Source organism: Carcharhinus amblyrhynchos, chromosome 30 (assembly GCF_965287045.1).
Source record: "Carcharhinus amblyrhynchos chromosome 30, sCarAmb.v2.hapA, whole genome shotgun sequence".
Lineage (NCBI taxonomy): Eukaryota > Metazoa > Chordata > Chondrichthyes > Carcharhiniformes > Carcharhinidae > Carcharhinus > Carcharhinus amblyrhynchos.
This window is the reverse complement of record NC_137353.1, coordinates 22,373,106-22,390,526: the sequence shown is the minus strand read 5'-3', so window position 1 is coordinate 22,390,526 and position 17,421 is coordinate 22,373,106. Positions and strand designations below refer to the sequence as shown.

At 44.9% G+C, this 17,421-nt stretch overlaps 1 protein-coding gene across 4 annotated transcripts in view; it reads right to left on the bottom strand.

The window, feature by feature from the left end:
* Window positions 1–8,007: 8,007 nt before the first annotated feature.
* The window catches only part of crocc (ciliary rootlet coiled-coil, rootletin), a 108,003-nt gene continuing 98,589 nt past the window's right edge, over window positions 8,008–17,421 (bottom strand). For 3 of the 4 annotated variants that reach the window (XM_080215470.1, XM_080215467.1, XM_080215469.1), the window contains 4 exons: window positions 16,665–16,796; window positions 13,508–13,549; window positions 11,179–11,358; window positions 8,008–8,791 (listed from right to left, as the gene is read on the bottom strand). In XM_080215470.1, the coding sequence (XP_080071596.1) occupies window positions 8,708–8,791; window positions 11,179–11,358; window positions 13,508–13,549; window positions 16,665–16,796 (438 nt within the window). In that variant the 3' untranslated portion in view covers window positions 8,008–8,707. The remainder of the gene's footprint in view (window positions 8,792–11,178; window positions 11,359–13,507; window positions 13,550–16,664; window positions 16,797–17,421) is intronic. The other variant, XM_080215468.1, reaches the window with a different exon arrangement.

Below are 17,421 nucleotides of genomic sequence, written 5' to 3'. Positions count from 1 at the left end.
TTATTTGGAACCACGAGCTTTGGGAGCACTGCTCCTTTGTCAGGTACGTCACAGATTTGAGTCTGACGACTCACCTGAGGAAGGAGCAGTGCTCCGAAAGCTCGTGATTCCAAACAAACCTGTTGGACTTTAACCTGGTATTGTGAGACTTCTTAGTATGCAACATTAGCACTGGAATGCTTAACTTGTTTATTTGATCTACATCATTTACCAATGGAGGGTTAACCATAGCTGTTAAATTAGCCAAGTGGTTTCAAACAAATCTGTTCAGCATTCATTTATTAATATCGGTCATTTCTAAAATGCCACGATCCTGTTCACTGGACTGGCACATTAACTCATCACTTGGTCACCCTGAGACTACATGGGGTTGCTACATTCTGTGCATTGTAATATTCACTGTTGCCCTATTGCTAAGTGTGAATACAAATGTTTACTATCAGCTGAAGTCTTCCTGTGACTCTCCTCGGGAAAGTGGCACGTTAACACCAGCAGCTTTTTTGGGTGAAACTGTGCCTTAGCTAAAACTGGATTTAGAGACTTTTCTGAGGAGTTCAGGATGTCTTTGGTTTATCAGACTTGACTTTCTGTTGCATCTTACTCTTTGAAGTAATTATTTCCAATGGTGCTTAAATATCCCTAAACACGGGGATGAAGTAAGGGCAAGGTTTAATTGTTGAAACGTGCCTGTTCTGCTGTTTGTATGTTGTTGTAAGAGTGCCGTGAGACTGACCCTCAACACAGGCCTGTGACCCTGCCAGTGTCCCCTCTTCCAGTCTCGTCAATGTGCTGACTTGCCTCAACATTAACTCATTGGTGGCCATGTTCTGTGCTGCAACCCACTGCCTGGGATACACAAGGATTTGTCTGTGGGAATAGTCAGGCTGGGAATCACTATCCTTTACATCACAATGTGGCAGGAATACCGCAGGAGCATTTTGACAGAGTAAAGTGGGATGACTTGTTTGCCGGCTTTTCTCCTGATATTCCAGTTGTTTCCCAGGACAAAATATTGCAACTGAGGAGCTTAGTGATGAGATCGACTGGATTTAAACTGAATACAGGAGGCATGAGGTCTAATGACTGGGGAAACATTCAAACATAAAGGATTTGCCATCTGTAGATTCCATTGTAGAATCCTACGCCCATGCTATCTAGAGTAGATTGTCTACTCTGAAAAACAGGGGCAGTTTAGCATCTCAGACTGGCTGGCAATTCAAACTCCTGTCCAGTATCCAGCAAACAAAAAGCTATTTTGGATACTCGTGGTGGAGGGAAAAAAAACTAACACAGTAACCATGTGCCCACTGAGTGCTTTTGGGAATATATATCACTAAATATGTTACTGACATCCAGTGACCAAACTGATATGTATTTACTGTAATGACCAAAATTGCCAGTTCATGCCTGGGCGTTTTGTTTTCCCTGTGAGGTTCAGTTTAAATGGGAAACGTGCTCGAGGCTGTAGTGAAAGGGCAGGGGAGTGAAGCCCATTGCGCAGATTTTTCAAAAAAAAGGCAAACGACATGATGGGCTGAATGTGGCCTTCTTCTGGTTTGGTTCTTTGATTCCAACATCCAGCAATCCATTAGGCAGCTAATCTAATAATGACCATATCACTTTAAACAGTGAGAAGCACCCCCCCCCCCCCCCCCCCCCAAATCCCATGGTTTAGTTGGTACAGACAGCATACTGATGTGCAACTGAGATGTGCTGACAGGGAAGTCCCCAATTCCATGACCAAACCGTGGTGAGTTAGCCAATCTTGGTAAAAGGGCGATAATTTGTCTCAACGTCCCTGAGTTAGGGTGAGGGGGGGAAAAAAGTAGCCCAGGTTCATATTCCTAAATGCAATACAGTGTGGCTCCTACTGGAAAAAAACATGTTCCGCAACATCATTGGATCGATGCCTGCCATGATGGAATAGTTGCTAATACCTCAGGATTCAGGCTGACAAGTGAAGAATGATCACTTAGGGACAACATTTTGGAGAATGCCCTTAAGGAGGAGGGGACAAAATTTAAAAATAATCTGCCTCATCTCTGCTCCAATCTATCTGCAGTGAGAAAAACAAAACTTGAGACATGCTTGCTCAGAACTCCTTGGTATAAATGTTCTTGAAGTACCATTAGGAGGTGGTGCCGCAGTATGTGCAACTGAGTGAGATATTTCTGTGTAATCTGATTCATACTATAACTGATATATCCCATTTTGTACAAAAATAAAGTCACTTAAAGGAGTCTTACTGTTCTGTTCCTCTCATTTTTATTCCTCAAGTCTCCTTTTCATTTTGTTATTATGGTGCAGTATGTTGAGTGACAGTCAGTCTCCCACTGTGAGATACTGGTGACCTACAATCTGCATCTGGGCTTCCTCATGTTAGATACATTTTTTTATTCATTCGTGGGCCATGGGCATCACTAGCTGGCCAGCATTTATTGCCCATCCCTAGATGGGTGAGCTGCCTTCTTGAATCTCTGCTGTCCATGTGTTGTGGGTTGATCCACATTGCCGTTATGGAGGGTATTGCAGGATTTTGACCCAGCGATGGCGATATATTTCCAAGTCAGGATGGTGAATGGCTTGAAGGGGAAGTTGGTGATGAACTTGAAGGCGGTGTTCCCATGTATCTGCTGTCCTTGTCCTTCTAGATGAAAGTGGTTGTGGGTATTCTGATATACAGTGGAGGCCAGATGTTTCCGCAGAGTGGGAATCCACAAATGACCTGGCCATTGTTTAGGACGGGGGTGGGGTTACTTAACTCTGGGCAGTGACCCCCTAGCGGGGTCGCTGTATGAGATATTGGGGGAGTGAGGGCAGGTTGTGATCTCCAAGAGAGCAACGCACAGCATGCAGCTCAAGACTGAATTTTGACAAGGAGCTCCTTTAAATATTTGTGTTTCTTTCTGTCAGTGGGGCATGGCCTGTTTTTTAAGGCCCGATGGCTGTGAACACCACAGCCCGTAAAAAAGTTGGGTTTGCTCTTTCTTTAAGGCAAGCCTCTGTGCACTTGCTGAACAAGTCTATAACCATATTCACTGTGGTTGGGGGGTGTGGGACAAGAAGGGAGTGTCACATGGAGTCTGAGGCATTAAAATAGGGATCATTTCGGGAAAAGGTTTGGCCAGCACAGTGGCGCAGTGGTTAGCACTGCTGCCTCACAGCACCAGGGACCTGGGTCACTGTCTGTGCGGAGTTTGCATGTTCTCCCCGTGTCTGCATGGGCTTCCTCCGGGGGCTCGGGTTTCCTTCCACAATTTGAAGGCCGTCCCGGTTAGGTGCACCGGCCCTACTAAATTCTTCCTCAGTGTACCTGAGCAGGCGCCGGAGTGTGGCGACTAGGGGATTTTCACAATACCTGCATTGCAGGTAAGCCTACTTGTGACACAAATTAATAAATTTTAAACTTAAATCAGTGGCTTTGGACAAGTGCTATAGTAACCAAACTTGGGTTTCAAAATACAACTCAACATTTAATTTCTGTAGGAACTGGAGTGTTAGCAAGAATGAATGAAAGCAAAATTCCTTAAAGAAAGAAAAGGAGAATTGAATATTCACTTTATTATTCTCTGTACTATCTAACACTGCAATTCACATAGCAAAGTGCCCATCATTATCTATGGCACCCAATCCACTCAGTGTGATAATAAAACATTTGAGTAGAAAAATAACACTGAGTAACATTGAACAGGTTACAGTTAGTGGACGTAAGGGGTGGGACAGTGGTTAAAGCAGTAAGACACCTAACAACAGTAGCCACTTAACACACTCAAAATCAGCACAAGCACATCACAGATGCAGGAAACATTTTGGAAAAGGTTGGAACTGGATGTTTGTCTTCTGTTAGTCTCTCATTTGGCAAAAAAGCACACTGCATGAATGAAAAGTAAACACGCAATGATGAGGGAGTGGCTGGGACTGCTGTCATTGGCAGGTTTGATTCAAGATTTCAGTGGCAACATGTTTCAAGATGCTCTCTGGTGATCATCTCTCTCTGTGACAGCCACAATTTCCTTGCTGGATATGGCACTGGATGTTTGCTCTACAGGGCTCACACCACCAGTCTCGATCAGTTTAGTATTAGTCATCTGACTGATGGACATCTCTAATGCATTTTGGTCATCAGGGATGGTCCAATACATCTCAGTACACGTGCCCCCCCGCGCCCCCCCCACCTGCTACCAATATTCATGAACAGGAGAGCGAGAACCCCTTTGTGAGGTACCAGAACTGCACCGTGAAACACAGGTTTCTTGGACAGAGATCTCCGTAAAACCCTCATCAAGCCTCAGTCATAATCTGTGAGGGAAAGTCCCCAGCATACAAAATGATAGATGCAACACATCCTGTGTTTGCCTCCGCTTAGGGGACAAGATACCAAGACCAATTCGCTCTCTCGCCCCTCTTTTAAAGTCGATGCTGAATTTAAGCCACTGGGAAACATCAGTAAAAGCTAGAAAAGAGCAAATCATTTAAAAAAAGAACAAACTAAAAAAATAGACATTTTAAGAATTTGTATTGATTTCTTTAGATTATGAACAACAGATCTTTTGTGATTTTAAATCTATTTTCAGAAAAAAATGATACTTAAAAAAATTATAATATTCTAGCTACATTTAAAAATCTATTCCATCTAAGCAGATGAAGAATGGATCTGGACAGAGACAATAAATTCCAGTAAGCTCTGCTAAAGTGGCCACATTTCACTGTCTACAGCATATCAGAGATACTGTCAAACAATGGTGCTGGTGTATTTAGAGTTCATATTAATTTCACAACACAGTAGTCATAACGTACAGCATCTCAAAATTCAGTTTTGGTTAACAGTTCACTTCTGGAGAACTGGTCTAAACACTGTCAAAAATACATCCAGATGCATGCAAGGAGATGAACATAGCTGCCTCAAACGATCAGTGTTTGGTCTCGTCAACTGCTAGTTATTGCAATACTTTAGATTTGCTTTGTGGATAGACATTCCAAGAGAAGCTGCGACAATACATCTTAGATAATTATAGATGAATAACGTGTTTTGAACATTGGGCACTTTATTAAACTAAACCTATCCTCAGACCCAATTCATTACATGGATTTTGCGAACTTACAAGGAAAAAACACAAAGAAAGCTAATGGCACATTAAGATAGTTGGACCTGGGTGAGCATCTACGTGCCACTGTCAGAATCTCTGGTTGTACGGAGACTCTCTCCTTGTGCGTCAGGCTCACCCTGTGTGATACTGTGCCACAACGTCCGTGTGGGTACCAAATTAGAACTTGGGTCTGAATTGAGTTGACTGATCTTAGTTGGAGAGTGGTGAGGGATCAGCTCCTGGTATTCATGTGCATTTGTGTGGATTCGAGTCAGAGTCAGGCACTGACTCAAATCCTCCTCTCTCCTCAAATTGTCATATGATGAGCTATTTGGGCAAATCACTAAAGGATTTCGGAGAAGTCCCTCCCTAGCCCAGGGACACCGAGGTCCCAATTAACACCTGGCTAAGATCATACAACTCATCACAGATCAGGATCAAACCTGGGACCTTCCAGTCTGAATGGCTCACTACTAAATTTACCTCAGAGCTCACAAAAGCTCTGATATCACACAGAAAAACACATAAGCTGCCCATCAGTGCAGCCTGCCTTGTCAACAAAATTTCATTCACTTTTTTATTTAAATCCCTTCAGTTCTTTAATAAAAACCTATATCCTGGGCCTATTCTCTCCTGCTAATCTGGAGCCAAGTTTTCACCAGCATTTATTTAGTGTAGCACCATGGTAATCTATAGTTAAAAATACAAACACAATCTATATGATCACCCAAAAATGGTTGATGCTGGTAGAGAAGCCAATATTGTATGTTCCAGGGACACTGTTGGAGTAAAATGCCAAAGCAAGAATGGGAGAAAAGTGCAAAATAGAACCAAATTCATCCGCTTCTTATCCCATATCACATTAGCGGATGTTCACATTTTGCTCCAAATTGTCGCTACTTTTCTCCATTTTAATCCCATGGCACTAGTTGGAAGACAGGGGGTGGGGGGTAGCTATGATGTGGAGATGCCAGCATTAGACTGAGTGGGCACAACAAGAAGTTTCACAACTCCAGGTTAGTTTTATTTGGGATCATGAACTTTGAGAGCGCTGCTCCCTCATCAGGTGAGTGGAGAGTTGGGTTCACAAACAGGGCATATATAGAAATTTATATTAACTTTAACCTGAGTGTTGTGAGACTTGTTACTGTCCCCTGGTAACTGGGCCAACCTTCAACCCTCATCCAACATTATGGCCAATCTTGCCCCAAGACCAGAAAATTTGGCCCCAGCTCAACAGACCTTTGCATGGTCCTGTCCCACCCACTACGGATCCTGTGACACACGGGACTGGTAAATTCTACCCATATGTGCTCATTGCCACCTCTCTGCGTGTGGGAACCGTGCTAAGTGCACATAGGCTGTCATGTTTCCTACATTACGATGGGACGGAGCATTAGAGCTAGAAGGAGAGACCGAATAGGCTTGAATTGTTTTCTCTAGAATAGAGAAGCTGAGGGGGTGACATGATTGAGGCGTACAAGATTATGAAGGGTATGGACAGGGTGAGAGTTGGGAACAGCTGTTCCCCTTGGTTGAGGGATCAAATCACGAAGGGTTATAGTTTTAGGATGAGGGGCAGGAGATTCAGAGAGGATTTGAGAAAAATATTTATCACTCAGAGGGTGGTAGGAATCTGGAATGCACCGTCTGGAAAGGTGGTGGAGGCTGCAAACCTTACAACCATTGAAAAGCAACCAAAAGCAAAAATGCTGGAAAAGCTTAAGCTTTGACAAAGGGTCATCTGGACTCGAAACATCACCTCTTTTCTCTCCTTACAGATGTTGCCAGACCTGCTGAGATTTTCCAGCATTTTCTCTTTTGGTTTCAGATTCCAGCATTTGCAGTAATTTGCTTTTAATCGTTAAAAAGTATTTGGATGAGCACTTGAAACATTATAAACTTCAAGGATATGAGACAGGTGCTGGAAAATGGGGTTAGCATGACTTTACTGATAGTAATTGTCAGTGAAGACTTGATGGGCCGAAGGGTCTTTTCTACACTGTTTGACTCTATGGTAACACCATTTCAAAGGTACATTGGCTGCAAAGTGATTTGAGGTAACCTGACCTGTGAAAGGTGCTGCAGAAATGCAAGTCTTTCTTCCTGTCCTTCTGCGATGGGGATTTATTGGTGACACTGGCTTTTCTTCCAGGGCTCAGTATTGAGTCCAGCCAGTCTTGACCAGGCGAAACACAAGCTCCTTCGTCAGTAGCACACAGCAATTCCAACAGTTTAACCTCAGCCGAATCTATTAGGATTGTGTCCTGTTGCCAATCCAAACAGATCGGTGGCAGAGAGTGAGGTCGGAGTTCCCTGTTGCGGCGTTTGCTCCACGGCAGATGGAAATGCTTCGAAAACCTTGATAAATACTATCAGCTCCACAGTGCGAGTTCCCACAGTGAAGGGATGGATTTTCAGTGGCTGTTTTATACCTTCCAGAAAGTCCCTCATTTGCAAACAGTAACGGGCAAGGTGCCCATTGCAGCATCCAGAAAACCATCCCATGTTTGGTTGGACACGGGGATTTTCTGCTTTGTGTCAGAGCTCGCTGATCTGTATCGTCATTCTGAATCCTTCCTTACGCCTATCACCCAAGGCACTTAGCCCCTGTCAGAGCAGATCAGCCAACAAATGGAAATGTGGCAATTCAAACTTGGTGCAGCAAGCTGTGGATGTTGGAGGGCTCCACAACAGGCAGTCCTGTAAAAGCGGTGAGCTGGGATTACAGAGTAGGGGTTGGGGCTGAGTCCATTGGTACGTGTCAGTTCTCAGTGACCATGTACCAGCGTCTGAAATCAAAGGAAAAGCCGATAGTCACAATCAGTGATGGAAAAAATGCAAGAAGGCCTGAGAGAGAGGTTAGCTATTTGCACCTATCATAATTCAGAGATGTTGCGGGGGTGGGGGGGGAGGGGGGCGGTGGCGGTGTTGGGATCAATATTTGTGTGATTTGTAATTTATGGCTGGGCTTGGCACCTCAGAGGGTTCTCTAACTCATTTAGACAACTGCTCAGAGAAGGAGAGAAATTTAACCCCTGTGCTTCAGAGACGTGGTAAGTTTAACCTTTGAGGACCAACGTTCAGGAGTTTTAACCATCTCCGAACGTGTGTCGAATCCGCTCGAGGAAAATAGAACTCAAAATTTGAAACAAAAACAGAAAATGCTGGAAAATGTTAGCAGGTCTGATAGCATCTGTGCAGAGAGGATAGAGCCAACGTTTCGCGTCTGGATGACCCTGTGTCATGACGAAGGATCATTGACTATATTCTCTCTCCACCGATGCTGTCAGACTTGCTGAGATTTTCCAGCCTTTTCTGTTTTTGTTTTGGATTCCAGCAGTATTTTGCTTTTAAAAATTTGTAAGTGGGCTGCCATGTTTGTCATTACAATAGGAAGAAGGGGCACACCAGCCCCGCTAATAAATACCCCCATGCTCATTTCAAATAGATTAGGTTGGCCCAGACTCTCTCCAGGGATATCAAGCTGACCATTTCCCCAGGGCTACCCACTCTGTTGCCAGCAGAGGGTCTGTGCATGTTGTGGTCGATCGCTGTTTTACAAGGAGATGCAGGCTGATACTCTGCCACATGGGTGCTGCAAAGTACTAGCAATGGAATTAGTTTCCAGAGAGGACGGAGTGGGGATACTGAGGTTGCCGTCTCCGAAGTTCCTGCTGCAGTTGGTCCTTCAGTGTCGAAACCTGCAGCACAGAACAAACAAAGACACAGTTAAATCATGGGACAGTTAGTTAACAAGCTGTACGGAGCCAGGCACGATAGCCAGAGGAAACCAGACCCAAACCCAAATTCGTCCAGGGAGACAGGCTGAGATAAAACACACGCCCAGGGTACAGCAAGTGTGGATTGGATTTGCTCCACCAACCTCTGCCAACAATCATTCACCCTGGATAGAGTGGACGTGGAGAGGCTGTTTCCACTAATAGGCAAAAACTAGAACCAGAGAGCACAACCTCAGGCTAAAGGGATGTTTCTTTAAAACAGCGATGGGGAGGAATTTCTTCAGTGGTGAATCTGTGAAACTCTTTGCCTCAGAAAGCTGTGGAGGCCGGGTCATTGAGTGTCTTTAAGACAGAGATAGATAGGTTCTTGATTAATAAGGGGATCAGGGGTTATGGGGAAAAGGCAGGAGAATGGGGATGAGAAAAATATCAGCCATGATTGAATGGTGGAGCAGACTCGATGGGCCGAGTAATGATCTCCCATATGACACAAGCCTTGCTATTAAACCAGGTATTTATTGCTACCCATCTGGGTAAACAGCACACCCCCATGCCATTCAGAAAATTTTGAAACCATTTAACACTTCCATAACGTGGGACAGAATGTTCTAGTCTGTACACTCGACTTGTTATCAATCTAGCTCTCCCTAGGCTTGAGTATTTCAGAATTCTGCCAGGGATAAACAGTCTCCTATACAAACAACTGGATATGAAAGCTCGAGGGAGATCTATTCCTTCATTTTAAATAGAGAATTTAATTGACAATCATCCAAGGTACAATTTATCATAATTGTGAAGCAGGTTTAATTACATACATATAATCGCCAATGTTAACTAAACAACTCCAGATGGAGTTGTCACCCATTACCCTTTGAGGTTGTAAACCACTCTGATGTCACATCCATACAGAGATCATACAATCGTTATGGGACAGATGGAGGCCATTTGGTCTGTCATGTGTGTGTCCAGCTCTGCCTTTTACCTCACAGAGCCCCACAATTCTCTTCAAATAATTACCCAGGTCACTTTGGAATGCCATCATTGAATCTGCCCCCACCACACCTCACAGAATCTACATTCCTAACCACTCACTGCTTTGGAATGGTTCTCCTCATATCACCTTAGATCTTCTGGTTCTTCCACCAATGGCAATAGTTTCTCCCCATCTATTCCATACGGGCCCTTCATGATTTTGAACACCACAATCAAATCTCCTAACTGTTCTCTACCTTTTATTTCTTTATCGCCTTTATTTTTCTTATCTTTCCCCCTAGTTTATCCTCACTTATCTTATCTTTTCTCCCTTTTTGCTTCCCCCTTTTCTCAATTTTACCTCTCTCCCACCCAACTCCCCCCTCCCCCCACATCTTCCCCTCTGATTTCAGCTTCTCTGCCATTTGGCCATTCACACCTTTTATTCTCTCTGTGGACCGCCATTAGCAACCTTTCCCCTTGTCTCTGTGGCTATGATTCATCTTTCATTCCCTCACCCTGCAGTATAAATATCTCCCTCTTTCTATGCCTTTTAGCTTTGACAAAGAGTCATCTGGACTCGAAATGTCAGCTCTTTTCTCTCCTTACAGATGCTGCCAGAGATTTTCCAGCATTTTCTCTTTTGGCTCCTTTCAATCTTTGCTTCTCCAAGGAGAAGAGGCCCAACTCCTCCAATCTATCCTGGTAACTAAAGTTCCTCATCCCTGGTATACTATCCCAAAATAGTGGGATAGTGTATTGAGATGGTACATTGTACTGATGTTGATCAGAGGTGGTAGAGATACCCACTCCCTGAGGGAGCATGTATTCCTGATGGACACAGTTCTGAGATTGTACATTAGCTGTACAAACAGAAACTGATGCAACAGATTGTACTACAATTAATTTACAAAGAAAACGTGCTGCGTGATGGGTAGTACAGTGGTCAGCACTGCTGCCTTACAACGCCAGGGACCCAGGTTCAGTTCCAGCCTTGGATCACTGTCTGTGAGGAGTCTGCACACTCTCCCTGTGTCTGTATGGGTTTCCTCCGGGTGCTCTGTTTGCCCCCCCACCTTCCAAAGATGTGCGGGTTAGGTGGATTAGCCATGGTAAACGGATGGGGTTACGGGGATAGGGCAGAGGAGAGGGACTGGGTAGGACACTGTTTTGGAGAGTCAGTGCAGACTCGATGGGATGAATGGCCTCCTTCTGCACTGTAGGGTTGACTAACAGGTCAACATTCACTCTTTAGGGGTACACATGGTAAATGGCCACTTGACCGAGACACCAGAGGGTGCTGGCTCCCATTGGTCAGACCCCAATACCATTTATTGCTTTCAAAGGCAGGAGGACAGAAAGCCTGCTTTGTCTACCTGTTCTTCCAGTCCTTTCACACGCTGCCGATGAGCCCGTTCCCGCGCTTCCAGCGTCCTCTCCGTCTGCAACTGAGCCGCCCGCAGGCGCTCCGTCTCTTTCTGGAGTTCCTGTCGGTGGCGGGCAGCCGCTTCGATCAGGCTTTGGGAGTGAGACTGCTCGATGTCTGAAAGCTGGGCCTAAAGAGGGAACAGCAGAAATCAGAGAAGGCGGGGTTCCAGCTCAGTGTCAGACCATGTGCAAAACACGGGAAGAGTTTTACATGGAGCCATTGTTGGCCTACGGGAGGGCTGGGTGAGCCTTACAGAACTACACAGTACGCCATTCTTAGCTCTCAGAATAGCATGAAAATCACAACCCTGCCATTGTTTTTCTTTTGGTATTTAAGTGGCTCCGGAATCAAGAAAAAAACCAAAGTGAATAGAGATTCATCATTGTCTATGAGAGACCCTGTGGGCTGTCAATGTCTCAGCTCAGGGTGCTGGGTGGGGAACGTTGGAGAATGAAGCTGTTGCTTGCTGTAGAAGCAGTTGTGCCTTTGGGCTACAATTTTGCCAACAGCACCACACAACAGATACACTGCTTCAACCTTTCACCACTCACCACTCACAATCAAAGGGGCATAGCTTCTTACACAAACAATCAAACATTTACTGGAAAAGTTTACGTTATAAATTATGTAGGGCGTTTAACCACTGCTAAGATTACATGTAAAGGCTGGGTGCTAATGGAGCTGGGTACTAGCCAGGTTGGGTACTAGCAGATGATAATTCTGTCTAAATTCGCTGAGGGAGGACCGCTCCAAGCAGTAGCAGGCATCGAACAGCAAAGCACGATCTTGGGGAGCTGGTTCTACTGTCATGCCATCATTTCCAATCATAGGTTTGAAAGCCATTTGCCAAAAGGCAGGCAAGAGAGTTCTCAACGCAGGACCGAACCTTTTCATTTTACTTTCCTTGGATTATTCCCCAATCTTGCCACTTGCTGGAAAAGTGGGAATTTTCCTTTTGACCTGGGAAGTGGCAGGAAAGATTACTTAAGAAGTCAGTCACGTCAGAGAAAGAGGAGATAAGGAATGGGAGGTTCTGCTCTCCTACACCCATAAGGGAGCCTGCTTAAGACTGAATTCCGATACACTGTCAGCCAAGGTACACCAGCTTCCCGAGAAAGGGTTCCAATGGGGAGATAGTGGCGTAGTGGTAATGTCATTGGGCCAGCAATTCAGAGTCCCAGGCTAATTCTCTGAGAGCATGTGTTCAAATCCCACCATGGCAGCTGGTGGAATTTGAATTCAATAATATCTGGAATTGTAACGGTGACCATGAAGCTATCTTAAAAACCCATCCGGTTCACTAATGGCAATTAGGGAAGGAAATCTGCCATCCATACCCAGTCTGGCCTACATGTGACTTTAGGTCCACGACAATGGGATTGACTCTCGAGTCCCTTCTGAAATGACCTGGCCAGCTCCTCAGTTCAAGGGCAAATCAGGGGATGCCCACATTTCCATCAAAGAATCTTAAAAAAAACCATGTAATCAGGGTCACGCTGGCTAGGGACTGGGAGGGACACAGGGCAGAGATATGCCCTGGATACCAATGACCCCTGTAAGTTAGATGTGTGCACATGTGAAATGGGGAAGGTGCCATGCTGGCTGCACCCAAGCTGACCACTTTAAGGTCTCGTGCGTGCATAACTGAGCAAAACCGTCTGAAGGTTTTACACACTGAAATAAACAGTAGTTTAAAGGGGACATTATTGGACACCTAAGGATGACCAAGTATTTTTGGAATGGTTCAATTATACTGGAAGTATTTAGTACATGACACGTGGATTCTTGGCTCCTCCATGATTAAACCTTCACATTCTTTAAGCTGTGGCTCCTGTGAAGTTGCCAGAATCCACAAACACCCATAAATACATCTGCACAAGCCTGGCTTTTGGGCATCGAGATGGGAATTTTTTCTTTATTATTCACTCATGGAATATTGTCAAGGACAGGATTTATTGCTCAGTTTTAGGAGGCGGTGGTAAAATGCCTTCTTGAACTGCTGCAGTTTGTGTGGTGAAGGTGCTCTCGGGGAGGGAGCTTCTGATCCAGTGATGTTGAAGGAATAGCATTGGATTTGCAACTCAGCGTGGATTGTGACTTGGAGGGGAAGATGTAGGTCGTGGTGATCCTGTGTGGTTCTTGTCCTTCTCGGTGACAAAGGTTGCAGGTTCAGCCCTGACTTAACACACTCCTGGCATGACAGGGACCTCAGCATAAAGGGAGGCCATGTTTGAAACATTGGTGTTGTCTGTTCCAAACATGGCAGCCACACTTACCAGGCTGTACAAAACCTTCTTCCTAATAATCTGTAATTCCATCTTCAAGGTTCAGCAGGGAGAGTGGAAAGAGAAAAACTGACTATCTAATAATTTAACATATCAGACCTTCACAGGCCACCACTGACAGACACACAGACCTTCCATTCATCGGTAGTTCACTGCCACCATTTACTCATTAAAAGCTACAAGAACAGAAACACACTGACAAGATCAACCTTTGTTACTGAGCAACCACACCTCTCACTACAATGCTCACTCTCACTTCTCAACAGAGACACGTACAGCCATCCCTTAGATCAGTTTGCATGGCCCACCTCACAAAGCCTTCCCTGGTAGCTTACTCTCTGTAAAAAGTCTGACAACACCAGGTTTTGGTCCAACCGATTTATTTGATAGTAAACTCACTAGCTTTCGAGGGGTTTCCCTCTTCTTCAGGTGAATGGAGAGTTCTGGCCTCAGACAGAGCATATAAAGTACAGACAGTTTACAGATTACTGATTAGAATGCGAATCTTTACACCTAACCTGCTGTTCAAGTCCTAAAGTGGCCAACAATGTGAGTGGAAGGAGCACTGATCACAGGTTAAAGAGATGTGTATTGTCTCCACACAGTAGAGTAAGTGAGGTTTTGCAAACCCAGGCAAGTCACGGGGGTTACAGATAGTGCGACATGAACCCAAGATCCCTGTTGAGACCCGAAGCATGGTACATTGGGGAGACCATGCAGACGCTACGACAACGGATGAATGAACATCGCTCGACAATCACCAGGCAAGACTGTTCCCTTCCTGTTGGCAAACACTTCAGTGGTCACGGGCATTCAGCCTCTGACCTTCGGGTAAACATTCTCCAAGGCGGCCTTCACGACACACGGCAGCGCAAAGTCGCTGAGCAGAGACTGATAGCCAAGTTCCACACACATGAGGACGGCCTCAACAGGGATCTTGGGTTCATTTTGGACTGATGTACCAAGCAGAAGCTCTTAATCCCCAACACAGTTTTCCATCTCCCGAATCACATCAAGGCATCTTTGACTGAACCACATTCTATGCCTTGCCATGACCAGTTTGTGGGGCTGGGCCAGTTTCTAGCGCGATTTTTAAAAGAAACTAGCACAAAAGATTGTGAAAATGTGACACGCGCTTAAGATTCCGCCATCTTTTGCAGTGGATTAGTTGATTCGGGCGACTTGCGCCGAGGGGAACAGTGTCACCTGGCAGAAGACCCAGGCCACTGTCGATATCTGTCAGAATTTTAGAAGCAGAGGGAAGCAGTTCCGAAGCCAGAGTTCACGAATCTCGAGTCAACAAAAACGATCGAGAATTTGGAGCGATAAACTAAATGCAGCTGTCACAATCTAGGCTTGTGAATCAGTTAACGACCGGTATAACAACTAGACTTGAGAGTAAGTTAAATAACTAGCAAAGTACATGGAGTCTGGTAGATGGATTACACTGAGATGCAAGACCAGTGAGAGCTCTATGGACAAGGCAGACAGCTACCATAACAAAACACAGGAACCTCACTCTGAGCATAGTCTGGCTGGGTGGAAGAATCCATGTAAACGAACCTTGATTCAGTCATTACTTACACTGTACAGGAGGCTTCAGTTTGTTGAGTTTCAAAGCTGCACATTGTCATCAATCATATAATTTATAGGCCTTGAGGATTGAGGTTAGAGTTAATATTGTGGTTGAACCCAGTTGCAATTGCACTGACTGACTTATTACCACATCTGGATGAACTAACATTCGTACCTCACTTCCCCACTTGGCAGAGGCCCAGCCCTACTCTCGAGAGATTCCCGACTCCAGACACAACTTCCTTAGAGGCTCAAGTGGATGAACGTTCGCCTTCTCAGGAACTCATGGAAACAAATAACAATCTCCTTACTCTTTCAGACATTCAGACCGTTTAACATTCACTCCAAGGCTGTCAGTCGCTTCACCCGGCCAATCCAACAGGTTTCTGGCTTCTCTTAAATGTGCAAATCCCAAGCTATTATTGACCAGTCAGGTTGATCCACAGTTCATTATTTTCTTTAAATTATGTCAGGATTGTTTACTGGATTGCATATGAATGGACTAAGGTAGCCAACCAGACTGCTTCACCCCATGGGATACGGAGGAACAATCTTCCCCACCCTCTGCCAGCCCCCACCTGCACCCCCTCTGTCCACAACCCAGTGCTTACTGCCAGAAAATGAGTGAGTGGGTGGGCACAGTCGTTAGCATTGCTGCCTCACAGCGCTAGGGACCCGGGTTTGATTCCCGGCATGGGTCACTGTCTGTACGAAGTCTGCACGTTCTCCCCGTGCCTGCGTGGTTTCCTCCCACACTCCGAAAGACGTGCTGGTGAGGTACATTAGTGTACCCGAATAGGCGCCGGAGTGTGGCGACTAGGGGATTTTCACCATAACTTCATTGCAGTGTCAATGTGAGCCTACTTGTGCCACTTAAAGTATCAGGTTGTGTTTAAGTTTAAAGTTAAAGTTTATTTCTTAGTGTCACAAGTAGGCAGCAGTGCAAAGCACTGTGCCACTGTTTAGCCATGATGCTCTCCTCAGTCTGGACACAGAATGGAGAATGTCCATTTAAGGGAAGTTTTTGATGGTGGGGGGGGAAGTTGCTGATAGCAATCAGCAGGTTTGGGACTAAATTTCAAAATCACAACATTTCCTTCTGGAAAGGAAGGGAGAGAAATTGAACCATAGTTGGGGAAAATCCGAAAAATCAATTAAGCTTTGACAATGGCTTATACTGAGATAGGATCTGTTACAATGACAAGATTAATTGTGCCATTTCTTTCTGGCGCCACTCTTAATCAATTCCTCGAGGTACAGTATAAAGGAACACGGCAACTAGAGTGATTCTATTTAAATTTACACTTCATCTTCAGACCTAGCTAGTGGATGACTTTGACTCGAAACTTTGGCTCTATTCTCTCTCCACAGATGCTGTCAGACCTGCTGAGATTTTCCAACATTTTCTGTTTTTATCTCAGATTCCAATCTTTGCAGTACTTTTGCCTTTATCTTAGTGGATGCTGAGTTTATTTTCTGTACCGTTGTGCTGTTGAATTGCTAGGCCTGGTCTTTATCCATGTCGATGTGATCTCCTGCTCTACCTATTTGGTCTCTGTCTGTTGGTTCCTACCTGTAGTTGCTGGGTCTGTCTCTGAGCTTCCACAAGCTCCTGTTCCACCGTTGTGAGTGAACGATCCAGGCGTCCTTTCTCCGCGGACATGCGGATGCTATCTTCCTCCGACCGCAGTCGCTCGCGCTCCACCTACAACCAATGGGATGAGACATTACGGCTGTCTGGTCCATACTGATGGCTGAAAACATGATGTGTATCAACGCATGATCGAAAATAAGAGGCAATATGAGGAACACTTACTTTACACAGCAAGTTATGATCTGAAAGGCATTGCCCAGAGCACTGATGGAGGCAGTAAATAACATTCAGAAGATGCTATGGTGAAGTGTAGGGGAATGGCAATTAACTGGACAGATCTACAGACACAATGGGCTGAATGGCCTCCTTCTGTATTCTATTATTCCATGATTCTATGAACACCAGACTGAAACCAATTAAAAAACACACTGCTATTGTCAGGGTCCCATATGTACAGCAGGGCAGATCAGTCTTATCGTTTACAGGCTGCCTGGCTCAGAAATGTGAAAGAGAAAAGGCCTAGTTTATATAACACCTTCTTGTTTCCAGAAAATGTCGCAAGGCACGGCATACCATTAATCACAATACAACGAATGTTGTTACATAGGGAAAAACGGCAGCTATTCACTGCCTGCAAAATCCCACAAGCGAGAAATGAGGAATGACCTGAAAACTCTGTTTGGATGTTTGTTGAGGCAGGAATGCCGTTCCATACTTTAAAGATGGGATCTTTCAC